Below are 23,765 nucleotides of genomic sequence, written 5' to 3'. Positions count from 1 at the left end.
TTATATTATGTTAGTCACCATAGAGTACATCCCTGGTTTTTGATGTAAAGTTCCATGATTCATTAGTTGCGTATAGCACCCAGTGCACCATGCAATACATGAACTCCTTACTACCCATCACCAGCCTATCCAGTTTTAGTTATTATAATAAAAGTATTTATCACCCTGCAGATGTAGATATGGAGCTCTGAGAATGTGTTATTAATGTGCTTTCTACAACAACTAAGCTGGAGAGGATGACGATGAACAGTCAATGGAGGAGTTTCTATGCAATCTTGTGTTCATAAATTATGTAGATGTCTTTGAAAACTCCACTTCAAACTTGAGAATATAATTAAAATACAATTAGAACCAGGAATTCCCCTGGGAAGCCATCTGGCCCTGGAGTCTTTTTTTGAGAGGTCTTTATTTCTGCTTCAATATCCTTGCTGGATATGGGTCTGTTCAGATTTTCTATTTCCTTCTTTTTCAGTTTTGGTAGTTTATACATTTCCAGGAATGTATCCATTTCTTCCACATTGACCTAATTTATTGGTAAATAGTGGCTCACATTATGGCCTTAAAATTGCATTTCCTTGCTGTTGGTTGTTATCTGTACCCTTCCATTCATGATTTTATTAATTTGGGTCCTTTCTCTTTTCCTTTGGATAAGTCTGCTTAAGAGATTATAGAAATTAACAGTTGTTTCAATGAACCAGATTCTAGTTTCTTTGTTTTGCTGCTCTTCTGGTTTCTATTTCACTGCTTTCTGCTCTTATCGTTATTATTTCTCTCCTCCTGCTTGGTTAATGCTTTATTTTCTGTTATCTCCCTAGCTCCATTAGGTGTAATGTTAGCTTGCATATTTGGCATTTTTCTACATTTTTGCAAGATTCTTGTATTGCCATGTATTTCCTACTTAGGATCACCTTTGCTGTATCCCAAAGGTTTTGAACAGCGATGTTTTCCTTTCCTTAGTTTTTGTGAATTTTTAAATTCTTCTTTAATTTCCTCAATGACCCACTCATTATTTAGTAGTATGGTCTTTAAGCTCCAAGTGTTTGAGTTCCTTCCAAATTTCCTCTTGTGATTGAGTTCCAGTTTCAAAGCTATGTTGTCTGAGAATATTCGGGGAATGATCCCAACCTCTTGGTATCAGTTGAGACCTGATTTATGACTCAGTATTTGATCTATTCTGGAAAAAGTTCCATGTGCACCTGGGAAGAATGAATATTCTGTTGTGTTAGGATGGAATACTCTGTGTATGCCTTCAATTCCACTGGGTTCCATGAGGCATTCAAAGCCCTTGAATTTTTGTTGATCTTCTGACTAGGTGATCTGTCCATTGCTGTGAGTGGGGTGTTGAAGTCCCCTACTATTAATCTAATACGATCAATGTTTTTCTTTGCGTTGGTTTTTAATTGGTTGATATAATTGGATGCTCCCAAATTAGGAACATAAATATTTGTAATTGTTAGATCTTCCTGTTGTGCAGACCCTTTAAGTATGATATTGTGTGTGTTTACATCTCTTACTACAGTCTTTGGTTTAAAATGTAATTTTTTACCTTACGCCAGTTAGAATGGCAAAAATTGACAAGGCAAGAAACAATAATTTTTGGAGAGGATGTGGAAAAAGGGATCCCTCCTACATTGTTGGTGGGAATGCAAGTTGGTACAGCCACTCCGGAAAACAGTGTGGAGGTCCCTTAAAAAGTTAAAAATAGAGCTACCCTATGACCCAGCCATTGCACTACTGCATATTTACCCCAAAGATACAGACATAGTGAAGAGAAGGGCCATATGCACCCCAATGTTCATAGCAGCATTGTCCGCTATAGCTAAATCATGGAAGCAGCCAAGATGCCCTTCAACAGATGACTGGATTAAGGAGATGCAGTCCATATATACAATGGAATATTACTCAGCCATCAGAAAGAATGATTACCCAACATTCGCAGCAACATGGGCGGGACTGGAGGAGATAATGCTAAGTGAAATAAGTGAAGCAGAGAAACACAATTATATGGTTTCACTCATTTATGGAACATAAGAAATAGCAGGAAGATTGGTAGGAGAAGAAAGGGAAGAATGAAGGGGGGTAAACAGAAGGGGGAATGAACCATGAGAGACAATGGACTCTGGGAAACAATCTGAGGGCTTCAGAGGATAGGGAGGTGGGGGATTGGGATAGGCCAGTGATGGATATTAAGGAGGGCACGTATTGCATTGTGCACTGGGTGTTATATGCAAATAATGAATCATGGAACATTGCATCAAAAACTAGGGATGTACTGTATGGTGGCTAATATAACAAAATAAAAATTATAAAAAAATAAGTTATGTTCCCTCTATCCCTACACTTTGATGATTTTTAATCAAGAAAGGTTGCTGTACTTTTTTAAAAATGCTTCCTCTCCATCAGTTGAGAGCATCATATGGTTCTTTTTCTTTTCTTTTATTAATGTCCTCTATCATGTTGATTAATTTGTGAATGTTGAACCACTCTAGCATCCAGCTGGTCATGTTGAATAATCCTTTTTTATGTACTGTTGGATACTATTGGCTAGGATCTTGGTGAGTATTTTGGCATCCATGTTCATCAGGGATATTGTTCTCTAGTGCCCATGAAGGGGTCTTTGTCTGGTTATGGGATCAAGGTAATACCGGCCTCATATAATTTGGAAGGTTTTTTTTTTTCCCATTTCTATTGTTTGAAACAGCTTCAGTAGAATAGGATTATTTCTTCTTTACAGATTTGGAAGAATTGCCCTTGGCAACCATCTGTCCCTGGACTCATTTTGGGGGAGATTTTTTATTAGTCTTTCAATTTCTTTGCCAGTTATTGGTCTGTTCAGATGTTGTACCTCTTCCTATTTCAATCTTGGTAGTTTCTTTTTTTTAAATAATAATATTTTTAATTATGTTAGTCACCATGCAGTACATCCCTAGTTTTTGATGTAAAGTTCCATGATTCCTTACTTGCACATAACACCCAGTGCACCATGCAATACGTGCCCTCCTTACTACCCATCACCAGTCTATCCCATTCCCCCACCCCCTCCCCTCTGAAGTCCTCAGTTTGTTTCCCAGAGTCCATAGTCTGTCATGGTTCATTCTTGGTAGTTTCAATCATTTTCCAGGAATGCATCCATTTCTTCAAGGTTGCCTAATTTTTTGGCATATACTTGCTCATTATATGTTCTTAAATTCCTCCCTATTTCCTTGGTGTTAGTCATGATCTCTCCCCTTTCCTTATTAATTTGGCCCTTTCTCTATTCTTTTGGATAAGTCTGGCCAGAGTTTTATCGATCTCATTAATTATTCTAAAGAACCAGCTTCTAGTTTCCTTGATCTGTTCTATTGTTCTCCTGGTTCCTATTTAATTTTTTTCTGCTCTAAACTTTATTATTTCTTTTCTTTTTTTTACTGCTTGGTTTAGGCTTTATTTGCTGTTAGTTCTCCAGGTCTTTTAGCTGGTCGATGGGTAGTAAGGAGGGCAGGTGTTGTGATGAGCACTTGGTGTTATATACAACTAAGAATCATTGAACATTACATCAAAACTAATGATGTACTATATGATGGCTAACTGCAAATAGTAAGAAAAAAAGTGTAACGTTAGCTTGTATATTTGGGAATTTTTCTAATTTGTTGAAAAAGTCTTGTATTGCTATGTACTTCCCTTTTAGAATTGTCTTTGATGTATCCAAGAGGTTTTGAACAAATGTGTTTCCATTCCCTTTAATTTCCATTATTTAAGTTCTTCTTTACTTTCCTGGTTGATCTGTTCTTCCTTTACCAGGATGCTCTTTAACCTGCAACTGTTATAGATCCTTCCTAATTTCCTCTTGTGATTGACTTCCAGTTTCAGACCATTGTGGTCTGAAATATTCAGGGAATTATCTCAATCTTTTGGTATCTGTTGAGACCTGATTTCTGACCCAGTATGCAATCTATTCTGGAGAATATTCCATGTGTATCGAGAAGTATGAATATTCTGTTCTTTTAGGATGGGATGTTTTGTATATATCTGTGAAGTCCATCTGGTCAAATGCGTCATTTGACGCTCTTGTTTCTTTGTTGATCACCTGCTTAGATGATCTGTCCATTGCTGTGAGTGGGATGTTGATGTCCCTTATTCATGTATTATTATCAATGTCTTTCTTTACTTTGGTTATTAATTAGTTTATACAATTGACTGATCCCAAGTTAAGGTTAAATATTTACATTTGTTGGATTTTCTTGTTGGAGACGCACTTTAAGTATGATATAGTGTCCCTCTACAACTCTTCCTGCAGTCTTTGGTTTAAAATTTAATCATTCTGATAGGACGATTGCTACCCCAGCTTTCTTTTAAGTCTATTAGTGTGGTAAATGGTTTCAAATATTCTCACTTTCAGTCTGGAGGTGACCTTAGGTCTAAAATGAGTCTCTTGTAAAATCATATGGATGGATCATGGTTTGTTATCCAATCTGATACATTGTGTCTTTTGACTGGAGCATTTAGTCTATTTACATTCAGAGTAACCATTGAAACATATGAATTTAGTGCCATTGTATCACCTGTATCATCCCTATTTCTGTAGATTGTCTCTGTTTCTGGTCTATGTTACTCTTGAGGTCTCTCTTTGCTTACAGTATCCCCCTTAATATTTCTTACAGGGCTGACTTGGTGGTCACATATTCTTTCAATTTCTGCCTGTCCTGGAAGTTTTTTTTTATCACTCTTTCCATTCTGAATGACAGGCATGTAGGATAAATTATTCTTGGCTGCATGTTCTTCTCACTTAGTAACCTGAGTGTATCCAGCCGGACCTTTCTGGACCGTCAGGTTTCTATGGACAGACCTGATGTTATTGTGATGTTCCTCCCTCTGTACTTAAGGAAGCTTTTCTCCCTGGCTACTCTCAGGATAGCTTCTTTGGCTCTAAGATTGGCAGACATCACTATTTTATGTCAGGGTGTTCATCTATTTTATTGATTTTGGGAGGGGTCATCTCTGCCTCTTGGATGTGAAGGCTTGTTTTCTTCCCCATATTAGGGTGTTCTCAGCCATGATTTGTCAAATATACCTTCTGGCCCTCTCTCACTCTCTCTCCAACCCCTTGGACATCCCAATAATTCTGATATTGTTTTGTTTCAAGGCATCTTTAAATTTTCAAAGCCTTTCTTCATAGGCTCTGAGTTGTCTTTCTCTCGTCTCCTTAACTTCCTTCCTTTCCATCAGTTTGTCTTCAAGATCAGTTATTCTCTCTTCTCTCTCATTGAACCTAGCTGTTGAGCATCAAATTTAGATTGGATCTACTTCATAGCATTCTTAAGACTGGCCTGATTAGATTTCATTTACACCCTTAGAGATTCTGTACTGTTGTGTATGCTTTTTCCAAGCCTAGCTATTAACTTTATAATTGCTATCCTGAATTATCTCTTTGACATCATTCTTATATCCATATCAATTACCCCTGTGGCTGAGAACATTGCCTCTGGTTCTTTTCTTTGTTGTGATTTCCTCCTTCTAGTCATTTTGCCCATAGAAGAAAGGGTAAGTGAATGAATCAAGTTCAAAATTTCCATCATGACCCAAACAAAATTCACCAGGAAAAAATCTGAAGTGTTCGGAAACCACCACAGAAATTACACAAATCCATTATTTTGACTTGATTATTTGTTTTTTTTTTTGTTTTGTTTTGTTTTTTTTTTTTGGTGTTGAGTTTGAGAAGTTCTTTATAGATCTTGGATAACAGCCCTTTACCTATAGTGTTATTTGCAAATATCTTCACCCATTCTGTGGGTTGCCTCTTTGTTTTGTTGACAGTTTCATTTGTTGTGAAGAAGCTTTTATCTTGGAGAAGTACCAAAAGTTCATTTTTGCTTTTGTTTCCTTTGAATTTGGAGATGTGTCATGAAAGAAGTTGCTGTGGCTGAGGTCAAAGAGCTTACTGTTTATGTTCTCCTCTACGATTCTGATGGATTCCTGTCTCACTTGAGGTCTTTCATCCATTTTTAGTTTATCTTCGTGTATGCTGTACAAGAATGGTTGAGTTTCATTCTTCTGTAGATAGCTGTAAAATTTGACCAGCATCATTTATTGAAGAGACTGTCTCTTTTCTATGGGATGTTTTCTTTCCTGCTTTGTCAAAGATTAGTTGACCATAGAGTTGAGGGTCCATATCTGGGCTCTCTATTCTGTTCCATTGGTCTATGTGTCTGTTTTTGTGCCAGTACCATGCTGTCTTTGTGATCACAGCTTTGTAGTACAACTTGAAATCAGGCATTGTGATACCCCCATGTTTGTTTTTCCTTTTCAACACTTCCATGGTGATTCATGGCCTTTTCTGGTTCCACACAAATTTAAGGGCTGTTTGTTCCAGTTCTTTGAAAAATGTCATTGATATTTTGATCGGGATAGCATTGAAACTGTAGATTGCTTTGTGTAGCATGGACATTTTACCTATGTTAATTCTTCTGATCCATGAGCATGGAATATTTTTCCATCTTTTTGTGTCTTCCTCAATGTCTTTCAAGAGTGATTTGTAGTTTCTAGAATATAGATCCTTTATGTCTCTGGTTAAGTTAATTCCAAGATAACATATGATTTTTGGTGCTAGTGTAAATGGCACAAACCCTCTCCAGACCACAAAATGTGTCGTCTGGCACTCAGGCCACCAGTGCATGAGCTGGTGTAGCTCAGCACTTCTCTGTTAAGTCTGCCTAACATCTCGAGTTATATATAAATGGGCCAAAATCTGCACTAAGTCTGTCAGGTGACAAAACCTGCCTTACAACTGCCAAGGACTGCAGGCCTCCAAAGTCTTACAAACTGACAGGAACACATGGGAATTGGGGTGTGCAGACAGCAAAATAACCACTGAAAGAGGCCTCAGTCGTCCAGACCAGGAGAACTACAAGCCCTTCCCCTTAACCGGGGGGCAAAAATATCATGGCAATGGTGGGGCTGTCAGGATTACCCACAGACAGATGCTATGGGTGTACAGGGTGAAAACAGACCTTCGCTGTGACTCATCTCCCATTGATGCTGAAAGGAACATATGGTTAGATCAATCAAAGCAATGTGTTCCCTGGCAGCCCCTTGGATGTCCTCAACTGCCTGCACAGTGTTAGAAATGCAAGCCATAGGAGGGGACCTGGGCATTTAAATTTCAGTTGTCCACTGTAAAGGGCCACCTCCTAGTAAGGGCTTAACTCCTGACAAATAAGGGAATTGAAAGGAGTCATGGTGTGTTAATGATCCCTCCCTTCAAGCAACCTTGAATTATGGGATGATATTGCTCAGTCCCCTAATACAAACAATATTGGTGGGTTAATACAGTCTTGATCTGACAGGGGTGGGGGTGGCAGTCCTACAGCCTCCTGATGTGCAGCTCCCACCAGAGAGCCCAGGTACTGAGTTTGTTCCCACTGGCCATGGGGACATCAGGTCATATGTACCTTTACCAGGAAAAGGCAGGACCAAAGGGGCCAATGGTGCTCAAAGAGTTTCAGTAAAGTTTGCTCCAAAAGTGACATCCCAGGGAAGTTGAACACCTTCTACTATCCGGCCTGTTCTACTGGAAAGCTATGAGGCACATCTCACTTATGATTGGAGGGATTCCTGGGAAACACTGTAACATGGCTACAGGGTCAGTGAGAATAGTAAAGCTGGAATATGAGTGTGTCTGGAAGTAACCAGAGATGTATACAGGAGCGGCAACAGGTTCCTGAACTGCCAGGTCCTGAGGCAGGAGCCTTGGCAGCAACCCCTCCAGTGGTCAGGGCTGGAGTACCATTAGGTCCTGCCAGCCAGCTGAGGCTGTTGTGTTCAGAGCAGTGATGGCACCTACCTGAAGGGTAGGGCCAGCAGTCTCTGGACAAACCCCAGGAGACTGAGAGAAGTTTTGACTTGTGTCCCAGCAGTCCTGAGATGAACTCATTAGGGAACCCTGATCTCAGGGATGCCCATACAGAGAGGTGTGGGAGTCCTCCATCCCCAGAGGAAGGGAGCTGGAATGAAGTGGCACCCCTTGACTGAGGCTGATAAGAGGCCCTGAAGCCCTTTATGTCCTTGGGACCCTCCACTGGGTCCCTGTCCGTAGAGGTGGTGGGCCCATCAGGTTTGTGGAAAACAAGTCTTGGGCTTCAGGAAAATTCTCCTTGTCACACGAGACTATTGTATCCATGCTAATGCCTGCTGTCTTGAACCTTGTATTACTATGAATTATGAAGTTACAAGCTTATGATTAGGGCTGTGCTTTATGAAGGACTCCTCAGATTCTGGCAACAAAGGGGTCTCCTCAGGGTTGGAAATGATCCAAGGTTCTCAGGAGCATGACACTAGGCAAAAGAAGACACCCATTGAACTGTCTCAATTTTACCTAAGAAGAAACGTGTCTCACCTGGGCTTGTCTCCTCCCAGGGGGCCTGAGGTGTCATGCCACAAAAACCCAAGTCTCCCACTATCAGATCCTATTCCTTCTTATCTCAGTGGGCTCTGATGACTTGGGGCAGCTCTACCTCACAACACTTCCTCCTATTATATGGTCTACATCTGCTGTCCCGATGGCTTGGTGTGCTTGGCAAGGACTTGGGGAGCAGCAATGAGTGTGGAAGCTCCTCTGGGGTCTCCCTAAGAAAACAGACCTCTAATCCTTCAGGGTTTTCAATGAAGGTTGAGTTTTGGGATTTTGTCTACCCCAGCCAATGGGAAGACTCATAAGAGACAATCAAAGCCTTTGTCTCCATCCTTGAGGACAAATAATTCCAGGAAATCTTGCATTTCTGTTTCTCACTCATGCTGGTCCTTGGGCATGTTGATACAGTGGATGGTGACAGGGAACACCTGGAATGGAAGTTGCTCTTCCTGTGGTGGCCTTCTGCACTGGGGTGTCCCATCCCACACCTAGAGGTTAGGGATTATTTGGGATAGCACCAAAGATTGCAACCACAGGGGATGAGTGCCTTTGCTATGTTTTCTGCCCAGGCTACCATGATCCTCCTGGTAAATTTACCACTGTCATGGGCTAGGACTGCTGCTCTAAGCTATATACCCAATTCCCAGTTGTCACACAGTGTGTCCAGCAGTTGGTCTCCCCTTTGTCACTAACTTAGGTACACTGTCCTTTGTTCCCAAGACCAAATAGGCTGCACCCCAGGTCCCTACTTGTGGAAAGAGGCAGAGCCCTACTGTCCACATTAGGTCCCCTGTTGTTAATGAAGGACATTCCCGTATGATTATAGCACATCTCAAACAGACCCAACACCCAGTTCAGTCTTTTTAGAGATGAATAGGAAATACACACTCCTGGGCTCCCCCAGAATGGTTCCTACTGGTTGGTCTCTGCAGGAGTCTGACCTTTTACAGCACTGACAAGTTAGGGCGGGTCTTCCTGGTGACACCAGGCATCAGCCCAAGCAGTGCTACAGACCAGCAAGCAACAGTTCCAGCCCAGAGAGGCTAGAGGTCTGGGGGAGGAGGTGAGTGAGGCATTCTCAGCTCCAAGACACTGGCTCCATCCCCAAACCTATCCTTGTGAAAAATTGTGCTGGGGAACCTCAGCTACTGTATTGAATTAAGAACATGCAGACTGTGTCCTACTGAAAGAATAGGCATAAGTTGCCCACACTGGGTTAAGAGGTGCCTTCCTCAGCATCTGAACTCCCACACTGGGGACTTGAGAACCACATGGCTGTTTGACTGAAGGTGGGGTTTCAGTACACCCCACAGTGGAAGTGGAGTCCCAGATTTTATGATGAACAGGTCTTAGAAGCCAGGGGAGCACAATGACACAGGGATGGCCAACATCCATCCTAGGTCCCCAGGTAGCATGAGATAGAGAATAGGGTAGCAAGCACCCAGTTACATAGGAGGTGGATGGGGCTGAGGTCCCTAATGTTTCACAGGCTCACCACTGCATGGTTATTTTAAAAGGAGACTAGGACCAATGGAACAGAATAGAGACCACAGAAATGGACACTCGGCTCTATGGGCAACTGATCTTTGACAAAGCAGGAAAAAACATCCAGTGGAAAAAAAGACACTCTCTTCAATATGTGGTGCTGGGAAAATTGGACAGCTATATGAAAAAGAATGAAACTTGACTACTTTCTCACAGCATACACAAAGATAAACTCAAAATGGATAAATGACCTCGATGTGAGACAGGAATTCATCAAAATCCTAGAGGGGAACATAGGCTGCAACCCCTTTGACGTTGGCCACAGCAACTTTTTTCAGGACACATCTCTAAAGGGAAGAGAGACAAAAGAAAAAATGAACTGTGGGACTTCATAAAACAAACAAACAAACAAACAAACAAACAAACACGCTTCTTCACAGCCAAGGAAATGGTCAAAAACAAAAACAAACCTAAGAGGCAGCCCACAGAATGGGAGAAGATATTTGCAAATGACACTACAGATAAAAGGCTGGTATCCAAGATCTACAAAGAACTTCTCAAACACAATACACAAGAAACAAATAAATCCAAAAATGGGCAGATATATGAACACTTTTCCAATGAAGACATACAAATGGCTAACAGACACATGAAAAAATGTTCAAAATCATTAGCCATCAGGGAAATTCAAATCAAAACCACCTTGAGATACCACCTTACGCCACTTAGAATGGCAAAAATTGACAAGTCAGAAGACAACAAATGTTGGAGAGGATGTGGAGAAAGGGGATCCCTCTTACACTCTTGGTGGGAATGCAAGTTGGTACAGCTACTTTGGAAAACAATGTGGAGGTCACTCAAAAAGTTAAAAATAGAGCTACCCTATGATCCAGCCATTGCACTACTGGGTATTGACCCCAAAGATACAGACATAGTGAAGAGAAGGGCCATATGCACCCCAATGTTCATAGCAGCATTGTCCACTATAGCTAAATCATGGAAGCAGCCGAGATGCCCTTCAACAGATGACTGGATTAAGAAGATGTGGTCCATATATAGAATGGTATATTACTCAGCCATCAGAAAGAACAATTACCCAACATTTGCAGCAACATGGACGGGACTGGAGGAGATAATGCTAAGTGAATAAGTCAAGCAGAAAAAGACAATTATCATATGGTTTCACTCATTAATGGAACATAAGAAATAGCAGGAAGATCAGTAGGACAAGGAAGGGAAGAATGAAGGGGGGTAAACAGGAGGGGGAATGAACCACAAGAGACTGTGGACTCTGAGAAACAAACTGAGGGCTTCAGAGGGGATGGGGTGGGGTATTGGGATAGGCCGGTGGTGGGTATTAAGGAGGACACGTGTTGCATGGAGCACTGGGTGTTATACGCAAACAATGAATCATGGAACACTACATTAAAAACTAAGGATGTACTGTATGGTGACAGACATAACATAATAACAAATTTTAAAAAAAAGGCATCTAGGAGAACCAGAGTGGGAATCCCTGTTAGACACTTATCTAAGGGTGATGGGGGTGAGTTTACATAGGACTCTATGTCCCATGCCCAGCCAGCAGCTCAGTACATCAAGTTGATTTTTCTCACCACATCTGCTCAGCTACTGTCACTGCTCAGCTCCCTGAAATGCAAACTAGGAGGGAAGGGTGGGATGAACTTTCCTAGGGCTCCAGATGGGTACCAGAGTCATCAATGGACACATCTGCCTATCTTTCTGATTAATATCATGGGATTCAATATTCAGGATCATGGTCTCAGGCTCCCTCATTCAGAAACTTGCTCTGCAGGATGGCATGGCTTGCACTAGGTGAGATCATACCCCAGTCACTCTCCCCTACTGCCCACAACCACCACAGTGTCAACAGGCAGCTTGGGTGGGTAGTAGCCCTCCATCACCCTGAATCCACTTTGGGATGGAGAAGGAGAAATTATCTGGACAATGAGAGAAACCTCAATGCTCATGAGCAATGTTTTGGGAAAATGTCATTAATTTGCCCGTACAGGAGCCTGTGGCAACTTCCCTTAGTTCTGCACCCATGAGCCTCAGCTCAAGTCCCAGCTGCTGACTCAGTACTCAGGACAGTGTCTCTTGATCAGTGTAGGCTAATACAGGCTTACAAAAATAAATAGAAACCAGCACAATGCGCTTTTCACAATTTATTTCAGAATGCTCTTCAATGACCTATCACAGACTGTCAGAGTCAAGAGATGTGTGTGGGGACCCCAGTGTCTCCGGAAGACCCCTGGAAATGTAGATGTCAGCTTTGCCACCTCCTTACTTTAGTTTCATTCGTGCTCCTGTGGATTGCCTATTGTTTTTTAGGAGTCTGGTGGCTGATTTCAGGATTGTCTGTATCAACTATCTCTTCCTTAACTCTAACTGTCTTGATAGTTCTTACATTTGTGGCGACGCCAAAGAGGAGTGCAGCTATTAAGGCATAAATGCGAGCAAAGACCACTCTCAGATATACCACTGATTCATCACTTTGCCTGACTGATCGCATTCTACTAGGAGGGGGTCCACTGTCTATGCTCCCACCAGCACCTCTGTCAATGCACAGTGGAGGATCCCAACCTACGTGGCAATGACAGTTCCTGTTATTGTTGCAAATCCCCCTGTAACTGCATTTCTCAGGTAAACAGTCATAATACAGCTGAGCCACAGTGCCATTGCAGTAGGTGTTGTTACAGAACTTTCCGGGAGCACAGGGAGTACCAGGTCTCACGTGACCAACATCATTTGCTCCTGTGGAGCGATGTGAGTCCAGCCCAAAGCACCAGAACCCTGAGATCAGAGACTGATGGAATCCCACATGTTCTTGCAACTGGGGAAGATGCGTGACATTACCACATTGCAGCCTTCCACACTGAATGTCCTGGAGGGCACAGGCAACACTCTTCATTTTATCGGCTTGTCTTCTGCAATGTCCATATCTTTCTGCTCTAATATTTATGGTATAGCAGGCATCTGGACCTTTCACAGCATTTTTACCAAAGATTTCTTGGCAGTGCACAGTGCGATCAGTGCAATTTCCATGATAGCAGTAGCCCTCTTCAGTGCATGGGGTTCCATCTTGCATATAGAAATCATCAGGGCAGGCCACGGACTCCCCACGGCAGTACTCTGGAAGGTCACACATAGTTTGGATTGGTCTGCAGAGCGTCCCAGCAGGGGAATAGATGCAGTTTGTACAGCATCTGCCTGTATTACATTTGCTGCCAGTGGTGAAGGTACAATCACTCGTACAGCACGGGTTGCTGTAACACTGTTTGAAGGAGCCACAGTCACACTCTTCGCCTTGATCCACTATGTAGTTTCCACAACGATCGTGCGTAAGGCTTTTATTGAAATACACAGTGTCAGTCCTGTACATGCACTCGAGTACCTCGCCACCCACTATGTGCTGCATATGCATATAGGAACAGTTACTGAAGGAATCTGTCAGACCAGGTGATGTGTTCATAATGCATGTGGACCTTCTCTGGCATGAACAGTGTAACGAATCATAGTATATACCAAAACTTCTTCCCAACTTTTGTGTTGCTATGACAGACAACAAAAAATACTGTCTGCCTAAATAACCAAGCATGACAAGGTTTCGAAAACGGCATACACCATACAACACAGGCTCAAAATTTTGATCCTGTGGCCCTTCTTTTATCACAATTAAGGATGAATGTGGTTGAAATATTTGAAACACTTGCCTCTCATAGTGTCGAAAATATGGATTCTGTGTCGGGTGATAATTGCCCATGGCAGCTGGATCTCTCTGATTATAAATGATCATGGATGAAATATAATAATTTATATCAATAGCATGAAAGAACGTGTCAATTAAACTAAATAGCCTGATGAGGAACTGGGTACATTTTGACACGTTGTTAAACACAGTATACATCGAGTTGGAACTTAAGGCCATTCCTTTCACCCTTCCATGATGGGATGAATACATCTTACTAGAGATCCTGGGGACAGCACTGGCATTTGCTTGAGAGAACATGGGGTCGCTAATCTCCTTACGTACCAGTTTATAGGCAAGTCCAGTTGCATTGGTGTCTGCCACTATCTGAGAAACAATGTGTTCAAACCTTTGGGAATTGCTGAGGGGTTTGATTTCATAGGCAAGGTCATCCAACTTCATGATACCTTCAAGACCCCCATAGCACGTGTCCACGGTGACCATGGAAAGGGGAATCTCCTCCAGGTAGCCGAGGTAGTAACAGTCTGGAGGGATGAAGGGGTAGTCCATCTGCAAGGCTTCTTGGTCATCCTGAGTCATCATCAGCAGATGTCTGGACCAAAACAGCTTCTTGCGCCGCATGTGGATAACGTGTCTCTTGCCCCCAAAATGCAGACTGTAGGACAGCCAGCCTGGCATCTGAATGCCTTTGCCGTGGTGCAGCTCCTTCCTGGGAATGACCACCTCAGAGGAGATGTAGCGCCATGAGGGACGGCCTTGAGAACCCTGGACAGGAGCCAGTCCTGCCCAGAGTGCAAGCAGCAAGAGGAGCACCCTCATGGTGACCTGGCCCTCTGCCAGCCCCATGCCCCTTCTCAGGGACATCTGTCAGTGAGACTGGGTAAAGGGAGGATCCTCAGGAAGCCAGGTCTAGAGCATCTGACAGGAGACAGGGCTGCCTCAGGCTGCCAGCACCCTACACCTGGGAGCCACCTGTGGGGATTAGGTCACAGTCACAGGGTGTGGCAGTTGGTGGGTCTGCACATCAGTTCAGCTGGGGTGGGTGTGGGAGAGGTGGGTGGGCATGGATATGGGAAGGGAGTTGGGCCCAGAGGCATCCCTAGATTCAACACATTTAATCTTTCCTCCAGATACTTGAATAGGTGATGTACAGTTATAACAGAATTAACTCCTTTACCACTTCCATGTCCCATGGTACTGCTGGGTCACTTTCAGTGGATTGCCCCCATTCCTCACTATGGGGGCCACTCTTTCCTACTTCCTTGGCATGTGGAGATAGACATTGCAAATTTTACCTTATAGGTGTTGAAATAATGGCTTTCTAATAGTACATGTCTTATTCTGGTTTGCCATTAATTTGTAAGTCATTTGATCCTTTTTTTATATCTTTATTTGAGAGAGAGACAGACAGAGATAGCTAGAAGACAGCATGAGCAGGGATGAGAGGGAGAAGCAGGCTCCTGCTGAGCAGGGAGCCTGACGTGGGGCTTGATCCCAGCACCCTGAAATGATGACCTGAGCTGAAGGGAGACGTCCAAATGACTGAGCCACCCAGGTGCCCGTGATCGTTTTGGTTTTGCTTTGAAGCTTTCTTTGAGCTTACTGAGTAAAACATTCCCCAGTACTCCGTGTGATATTCGGTGAGTTACAAGTTTGTATGTCATTTTTTTCTCACACTAGCTGGTGAGAACAGAATGTACTGCTGAGCACATGTGAGAGCCAGGTTTTGTTGCCTCTAATCCTATACTGTGGTTCATTTCTGGACTTTGGCAACATGTGTGGTTCCCTTCTCAGCTGAAGATACAGGGAGGCTGAGGTAACTTTTGTAGTTGGCACCATGGAGGCTGCATGTGAATTTAAACGTTGCCAACCACTGCTCTCCCTTCTTGATCAATTACCCTAAACCCCTTTCATATCCCCTAGGTCAGGCAGAAATCTCACTGCTGTCTTTTGAACAGGAGTGAGACTTCTGCCCAGGTGGCTGGCCTCCTGAATAAAGCTCACATTCCTTTCCAATCAAAACTCATCTCTTGAATATTGGCCTTTCCAACAATGGGCAGCTGAATTTGGGTTTGGTAACAGTAAAACAGAGTGGAATTGTTGTTCTCAGGGGTTGGTCTGGAGGGAAATTGGGAAGCTGCATCTCAAGGGGTATGATTTTCTGTTATTCAAGATGATTAAGTTCTAGAGGTCTGCTCCAAAATCCTGGAACTGTATTAACAATACTGAGCTGCACAGTTAAATTTTTAAGAGAGTAGATCTCATGTTTAGTGAGATCTTATCACAATACAAAAGTGAAAGACAGGAATTCTGCTTCTTTTGTGACAGTATGCTGAGCTCCACGGACATGCTCTCTACTGAAAATGTGAAAATAATTTTTAGAATCCTTACATATTTTGGATGTTAGCCCTTTATCAGATGTGGAATTTGCAAATATTTTCTCCTATTCCAGAGTTTGCTTTTAGTTTTGTTTTTCATTTCCTTCACTGTGCAGAAGTAGTTGTTTTTGTTTGTTTGTTTCCTCTCTCTTTTTTTAAATTGAAGTCCCAAAAGTTTATTTTGCATTTGTTTCCCTTGCCTCTGGAGATATATCTAGAAAAAATTTGTAAGGATGTTATAAAGGAAGTTACTGCCTGTGTTCTCAACTAGGATTTTGATGGTTTCTTGTGTCAGGTTTAGGTCTTTCGACCATTTAATTTATTTTTGTGTAGGTGTAAAAAAAAAAAGTGGTCCACTTTTGTTCTTCTGCATGTGGCTGTCCAGTTTTACCAACCCCATGTGTTGAAGAGACTGTCTTTTTTTCCATTGGATATTCTTTCCAGTTTTGTTGAAGATTAGTTGACCATAGAGTTGTGGGTCCAATTCTGAGTATTCTATTCTGTTCCACTGATCTATGCATCTCTTTCTGTGCCAGTACAATACTGTCTTGATGATCACATATTTGCAATACACTATTAAATCCAGAATAGTGAGGACTTCAGCTTTGCTTTGATTTTTCAGGATTGCTTTGTCTGGGGTCTTTTGTGATTCCATACAAATTGTAGGAGTATTTGTTCCAACTCTCTGACAATTCCTGGTGGTATTTTGATAGGGGTTTCACTGAATGTGTAGATTGCTTTGGGTGTTATAGACATTTTTATATTTATTTTTTTATTTATTGTGTATAACACCCAATGCATCATGCAATACATGCCCTCCTTACTAAAAACTGCACTTTAGATTTTTCAATTCTCTTGAGTGAGGCTTGGATGGCTATGTATTTTCCCCTTAGGACTGCCTTTGCAGTGTCCCAAACGTTTTGGACCAAAGTGTTTTCATTGTCATTGGTCTCCAAAAATCATTTAAATTGATTTTTAATTTCCTGGTTTACCCAATCATTCTTGAACATGATGGTTCTAAGTTTCCAAGTGTTTGAGTTTCTTCCAAATTTGTCCTTGTGATTGAGTTCCAGTATCAAAGCACTGTGGTCTGAGAATATGCAGGGAATAATCTCAGTCTTTTGGTATTGGTTGAGACCTGTTTTGAGACCCAGCATATGGTCAATTCTGGAGAAAGTTCCATGTGCATTAGAAAAGAATGAGTATTCTGTTGTTCTGGGGTGTAGTGTTCTATATATATCTATGAGGTCCATCTGGTCCAGTATGTCATTCAAAGCTCTTGTTTCTTTGTTCATTTTCTGCTTAGGCGATCTGTCAATTGCTGACAGTGGAGTGTTGAGGTCCCCTGCAATTAACTTATTATTATCTATATGTCTCTTTATTCTGGTTAAGAGTTGGCTTGTGTATCTAGCTGTTCCCCTGTTGGCGGCATAGATATTTATAATTGTCATATCCACTTGTTTGATACATCCTTTAAGAATAATATAGTGTCCTTCTGTATCTTTAACAACAGTCTTTAGTTAAAATGTAATCTGTCTAATATGAGAATTGCTACTCCAGCTTTCTTTTGAGGTCCATTGGCATGAAAAATGGCTTTCCATCCCTTCACTTTGTCTGTATGTACCTTTAGGTTCAAAATGAGTCTCTTGTAGACAGCAAATGGATGGGTCATGTCTTTTTATCCAATCTGCAACCCTGTGGAGTTTCATGGGAGCATTTGGGGCATTCACATTGAAAGTGATTATTGAAAGATATGATTTTAATGATGTCATGTTGCCTGTGAAGTCTTTGTTTCTATAGCTTGTAAATTTCTGTTCTATATCACTTTTGGTGCCTTTTTACTTTTAAAGAACCCCCCTTAATATCTCATGTAGAGCTGCTTTGGTGGTTACGAATTCCTTTAGTTTCTGCTGATCTTGGAAGGTGCTTATCTCTCCATCAATTCTGAATGACAGCCTTGCTGGATAAAGGATCCTTGGTTGCATGTTCTTCTCAGATAGAGCTTTGAAAATACCCTGCCAAACCTTCCTAGCCTGCCAGGTCTCTGTAGAAAGGTCTGACGTTATTCTGATATTTTCCCCTTTGTACGTAAGGATTTTCTTCCCTTTGGTTGCTTTCAATACTGTATCCTTGGATCTAATATTTGCAAATGCACTATGACGTGACTTGGTGTAGGTCTGTTGTCATTGACCTTGGGAGGGGTCCTCTCTGCCTCTTGGACATGAATGCTTGTTTTCTTTGCCAGATCAGGGAAGTTCCCAGCTACAGTTTGTTCAAATATCTTTTCTAGACCTCTCTCTTTCTCAAACCCCTCAGGGATGCCGATGATTCTGACATTGGAACGTTTCATTGAGTCAGTAATCTCCCATAATCTACATTCTTTTTTTTTTTTAAGATTTTGTTTATTTATTTGACAGAGAGAGACCACCAGCAAGAGAGGGAACACAAGCAGGGGGATTGGGAGATGAAGAAGCAGACTCCCAGCCGGGGAGCCTGATGTGGGGCTCGATCCCAGAATGCCTGGATCAGGCCCTGAGCCGAAGGCAGACGCTTAATGACTGTGCCACCCAGGCGCCCCCATAATCTACATTCTTGAGATTGGGTTTTTTTGAGGTAAGTTTCTGTTTTAACTTTCTCTTCTACCATCCCATCCTCCAATTCATTAATTCGGTCTTCTGCCTCATGTACCCTGGCCCTCAGAGCATCTAGTTTAGACTGCATTTGATTCATAGCGTTTTTACTTTCTGCCAGGTTCGGTCTCATTTCTGCCCTAGATATTCTATACTCTCGTTAATATTTTCATTAATATTTTTTTTCATGCATGCACATCATCTTGACCATTGTTACTCTGAACTCCATTTCCGATAATTTGGTTATGTCCATATCCATCAGTTCTGTGGCAGAGGCCACAGACTCATTATTTTTTCCCAGCTGTGGGGGATTTCTCCTCCTCATCATTCTGATGAGGAGAGGTTGCAGGGATGCCCAGAGCCCAAATTACTGACCAGGACCCAGGTAGTGTGCACTTGTTTTATAGGGACCTTACGGATGTAGGCTTCTTGATATTTCAGCCTGCCTTCTGGGGGAGGGTCCTGCTGCGCTGATACTCAGGCAACCCTGTTTGGGTAGAGTCTCCCTGTCCCCTGCAAGTGGGGATGGGGATGGGCACAATGTGAGCTGGTATTTCCAGGCTTTTATTCTCCGGCTGCTTTCCCTGGAGGTTGTCTGTGACTCTTCTGAGAGTCAGAGCAGCAGTGGCTGTGTCCTAGCCTCTGTCTCAGAACAGAGAGATCGCAGTCCACTCTCCACTGAGCTCTCTTGGCCACTTTAACTCTGTTTCTGTCGGTGCTGCTAAAACCCCTGCAGCGTCCCAGGTTGTGCGCCCTACAGCCGCTCTCTCAGCCCTCACTTCCAGGGCTGGCACTTCTCTGTCCTTTGTGTTTCTAACACCACCAGCCACCCCTGGTTCCCATGCGTGATCCCGAGCTCGCTGTTTCAGTGTGGTTCACACGTGCTCTGGAGACTGGTTTTCAGTCTGGTTGTGCACGCACTCCCGAGCTTCCGGTATCAGTCTGGTTCCAGCAAGTGCTCCGGAGCTCTGGTTTTCAGTCTGGTAGCATGCGCATTCCCAGGCTCACGGTCTCAGTCTGCTCTTTCGCAGGCCCGTGACTCTGGCCTGCCTCCCAGTGCACGTCGCTACTGCTTCCCAGCACCCAAGCGCATCAGCTCCCTCCCCTTCCATTTATCTTCCGATATCTGTGCGCGGATTCACGAGTCCCCACTTTGTACCTTAATATTCAGTGCTGGAGATGTTCATTTGTAGAGATCCAGATGTATCTTCCTACGTCTCGGCCTGATTTCATGGGTGTTCAGGATGATCTGTTTGATATCCTGCTTGATTCAGGGGACCAGCTGAAAAAAGTTTCCCTAGTCCTCCGCCATCTTTTTTTTTTCTCCAAGAGATGAGTTTTGATTGGAAAGGAATGTAAGCCTTACTCAGGAGACCAGACACCTGGACAGAGTCACACTCTTTTTGAAAAGCCAACAGTGAGGTTTCTGACTGACACAGGGGACTTAAAAGGGGGGGGGGCTGTTTGGTTAGTTAACCAAAGAAGGGAGTAGAGTTGTTGGTAACATTTCCTGAGTACACCCAGGTTCCATGATGCCAACTATGAAAGTAACCCCAGCTCCCCTGTGTCTTCAGCTGAGAAAGGAACCACTCATGCTGCCTAAGTCCAGGAAAGAACCAAAATAGAGGAGTACAGGAAACGAAAGCTGGGTCTCATATGTGGTCAGTGGTACATTCTGGTCTCACCATCTGGTGTGAGAAAAAAGTGACATACAAACTTGTAACTCACCGAACATCACACGATGTTCTACTCTACTCTACGCAGTAAGCTCAAAGTTACTTTGAGTAGTTACTCTACTCAGTAAGCTCAAAAGAAGTTTCAATGCAAAAACCAAAAGGATAAAATGACTTGCAAATAAGTGGCAAACCAGAATAAGGCATGTGCTAAGACATGTAACATTACAAACCATTATTTTCAACACATATAAGGTAAAATTTGCAATGTCTACCTCCACATGCCAAGGAAGTAGGAAAGAGTGGCCTCCAGAGTGATGAATGGGGGCAAACCACTGAAAGTGACTCAGAAGTACCATGGGAGATGGAAGTGGTAAAGGAGTTAATTCTGTTATAACTGTATGTCACCTATTCAAGTATCTGGAGGAAAGATTAAACGTGTTGAATCTAGGGATGCCTCTGGGTCCAACTCCCTTCCCATGTCCATGTGAACACTCATGCACATGGCCCACCCACCTCTCCCACCACCAGCCCAGCTGAACTTACGTCAGACCCATCCACTGCCACACCCTGTGACTGTGACCTAATCCCCACAGGTGGCTCCCAGGTGTAGGGTGCTGGCAGCCTGAGGCAGCCCTGTCTCCTGTCAGATGCTCTAGACCTGGCTTCCTGAGGATCCTCCCTTTACCCAGTCTCACTGACAGATGTCCCTGAGAAGGGGCATGGGGCTGGCAGAGGGCCAGGTCACCATGAGGGTGCTCCTCTTGCTACTTGTACTCTGGGCAGGACTGGCTCCTGTCCGAGGTTCTCAAGGCCGTCCCTCATGGCGCTACATCTCCTCTGAGGTGGTCATTCCCAGGAAGGAGCTGCACCACGGCAAAGGCATTCAGATGCCAGGCTGGCTGTCCTACAGTCTGCATTTTGGGGGCAAGAGACACGTTATCCACATGCGGCGCAAGAAGCTGTTTTGGTCCAGACATCTGCTGATGATGACTCAGGATGACCAAGAAGCCTTGCAGATGGACTACCCCTTCATCCCTCCAGACTGTTACTACCTCGGCTACCTGGAGGAGATTCCCCTTTCCATGGTCACCGTGGACACGTGCTATGGGGGTCTTGAAGGTATCATGAAGTTGGATGACCTTGCCTATGAAATCAAACCCCTCAGCAATTCCCAAAGGTTTGAACACATTGTTTCTCAGATAGTGGCAGACACCAATGCAACAGGACCTACCTATGAACTGGGACATAAGGAGGTTAGGGACCCCATGTTCTCTCAAGCAAATGCCAGTGCTGTCCCCAGGATCTCTAGTAAGATGTATGCATCCCATCATGGAAATGTGAAAGCACTTGCCCTAAGTTCCAACTCAATGTATGCTGTATTCAATAACGTGTCAAAATGTGCCCAATTCTTGATAAGGGTATTTAGTTTAATTGACACATTGTTTCAAGCTGTTGATGTAAGTTATTATATTTCCTCCATTATCATTTATGATAGGAGAGATCCAGTTAACGTGGTTGGGAATCAATATTTTCAACACTTTAGATATAGTATGTATTCACGTTTGAAACCACATTCATCCATAATTGTGATTAAAGAATGGCCAGAGGATAATGATATTGAACCTGCCATATATAGTTTTTGCTCAGATAAAAACCTCATCATGCTTGGTTACCTAGGCAGACAGTATTTAGTGTTGTCTATCATAGCAGCGCAAAAAGTGGGAAGAAGTTTTGGTTTCTACTATGACACTGTAACTTGTACTTGCCAGAGAAGATCCACGTGCATTATGTACAGACCACCTGGTCTGACAGATTCCTTCAGTAACTGTACCTTTGTACATTTAAACCATGTACTGCGTGGTCCAACAGCTGACTGCATATTCAGAACTGATATGATATATTTCAATAAAAGCCTAACCCACGATCGTTGTGGAAACTACATAGTGGATCAAGGCGAAGAGTGTGACTGTGGCTCCTTCAAACAGTGTTACAGGAACCCGTGCTGTACGAGTGATTGTACCTTCACCACTGGCAGCAAATGTAATACAGGCAGATGCTGTACAAACTGCATCTATTCCCCTGCTGGGACACTCTGCAGACCAATCCAAACTATGTGTGACCTTCCAGAGTACTGCCGTGGGGAGTCCCTGGCCTGCCCTGATGATTTCTATATGCAAGATGGAACCCCATGCACTGAAGAGGGCTACTGCTATCATGGAAATTGCACTGACCGCACTGTGCACTGCCAAGAAATCTTTGGTAAAAATGCTGTGAAAGGTGCAGATGCCTGCTATGACATAAATAAAAGAGGAGATAGATATGGATACTGCACAAGAGATGCTCGGAGAAAGAAAGGTAACGCCTGTGCCCAAGATGACATTCAGTGTGGAAGGCTGCAATGTGGTAATGTCACACATCTCCCTCCATTGCAAGAACATGTGGGATTCCATCAGTCTCTGATCTTGGGGTTTTTGTGTTTTGGGCTGGACTCACATCGCTCCACAGGAGCAAATGATGCTGGTCACGTGAGACCTGGTACTCCCTGTGCTCCCGGAAAGTTCTGTAACAACACCTACTGCAATGGCATTGTGGCTCAGCTGAATTATGACTGTTTACCTGAGAAATGCAGTTACAGGGGGATTTGCAACAATAACAGGAACTGTCATTGCCACGTAGGTTGGGATCCTCCACTGTGCATTGACAGAGGTGCTGGTGGGAGCATAGACAGTGGATCCCCTCCTAGTAGAATGCGATCAGTCAGGCAAAATGATGAATCAGTGATATATCTGAGAGTGGTCTTTGCTCGCATTTATGCCTTAATAGCTGCATTTCTCTTTGGCTTTGCCACCAACGTAAGAACAATCAAGACTGTTACAGTTAAAGAAAAGATAGTTGATGAAGCCAATCCTGAAATCATCCCCAGTCCCTTGAACAACAAATAGACAATCCACAGGAGAATAACACAGGAGAAACTACACTACAACAGGAGAAACTACAGTAAGGACATGGCAAAACTGACATCCACATTTCCAGGGGTCTGTAGGAGACACAGGGGTCCCTATGCACATCACGGGGCTCTCACACCAGTTGTGTCATAGGTCACTGACCAACATTCTGAAATAAAACTTATAAAGTGCACAATGATGGTGTCTTCATTTTTTTTTGTCAGCCTGTAAGAACCCACACTGAGCCTGAGACACTATCCAGAGCACTTGAGTGAGCCACTGGGACTTGAGCTGAGGTCCCTGGGTGCAGAATTAAAGAAAGTTGCCACAGTCTCCTGTAGGAGCAAACTCATGACATTTCTCCAAAACAGTGCTCATGAGATCACTGAGGTTTCTCTCATTGTGCAGATAATCTCTCTTTCTCCAGTCCCAAAGTGGGTTCAGGGCAACGGAGGGTTACTCCCCACCCACGCTGCCTGTCCCACCCTGGGGTAGCTGTGGGTCATAGGGGAGGGTGACTGGGGAGCAGTCTCCC

The 23,765-nt window shown here is 43.2% G+C and overlaps 2 protein-coding genes across 2 annotated transcripts; one reads left to right on the top strand and one right to left on the bottom strand.

The window, feature by feature from the left end:
* Window positions 1–12,209: 12,209 nt before the first annotated feature.
* On the bottom strand, window positions 12,210–14,447 carry LOC125282255 (disintegrin and metalloproteinase domain-containing protein 21-like). The gene has a single exon (XM_048216445.1). The coding sequence runs from the start codon at window positions 14,445–14,447 to the stop codon at window positions 12,210–12,212; it is 2,238 nt and encodes a 745-aa protein (XP_048072402.1).
* Window positions 14,448–21,004: 6,557 nt separating this feature from the next.
* Window positions 21,005–23,227, top strand: LOC125282256 (disintegrin and metalloproteinase domain-containing protein 29-like). Its single transcript, XM_048216447.1, has one exon. The coding sequence runs from the start codon at window positions 21,005–21,007 to the stop codon at window positions 23,225–23,227; it is 2,223 nt and encodes a 740-aa protein (XP_048072404.1).
* Window positions 23,228–23,765: the final 538 nt, after the last annotated feature.

This window comes from Ursus arctos, unplaced genomic scaffold (assembly GCF_023065955.2).
Source record: "Ursus arctos isolate Adak ecotype North America unplaced genomic scaffold, UrsArc2.0 scaffold_25, whole genome shotgun sequence".
NCBI classification, from domain to species: domain Eukaryota; kingdom Metazoa; phylum Chordata; class Mammalia; order Carnivora; family Ursidae; genus Ursus; species Ursus arctos.
This window is presented reverse-complemented; position numbering and strand designations above follow the sequence as displayed.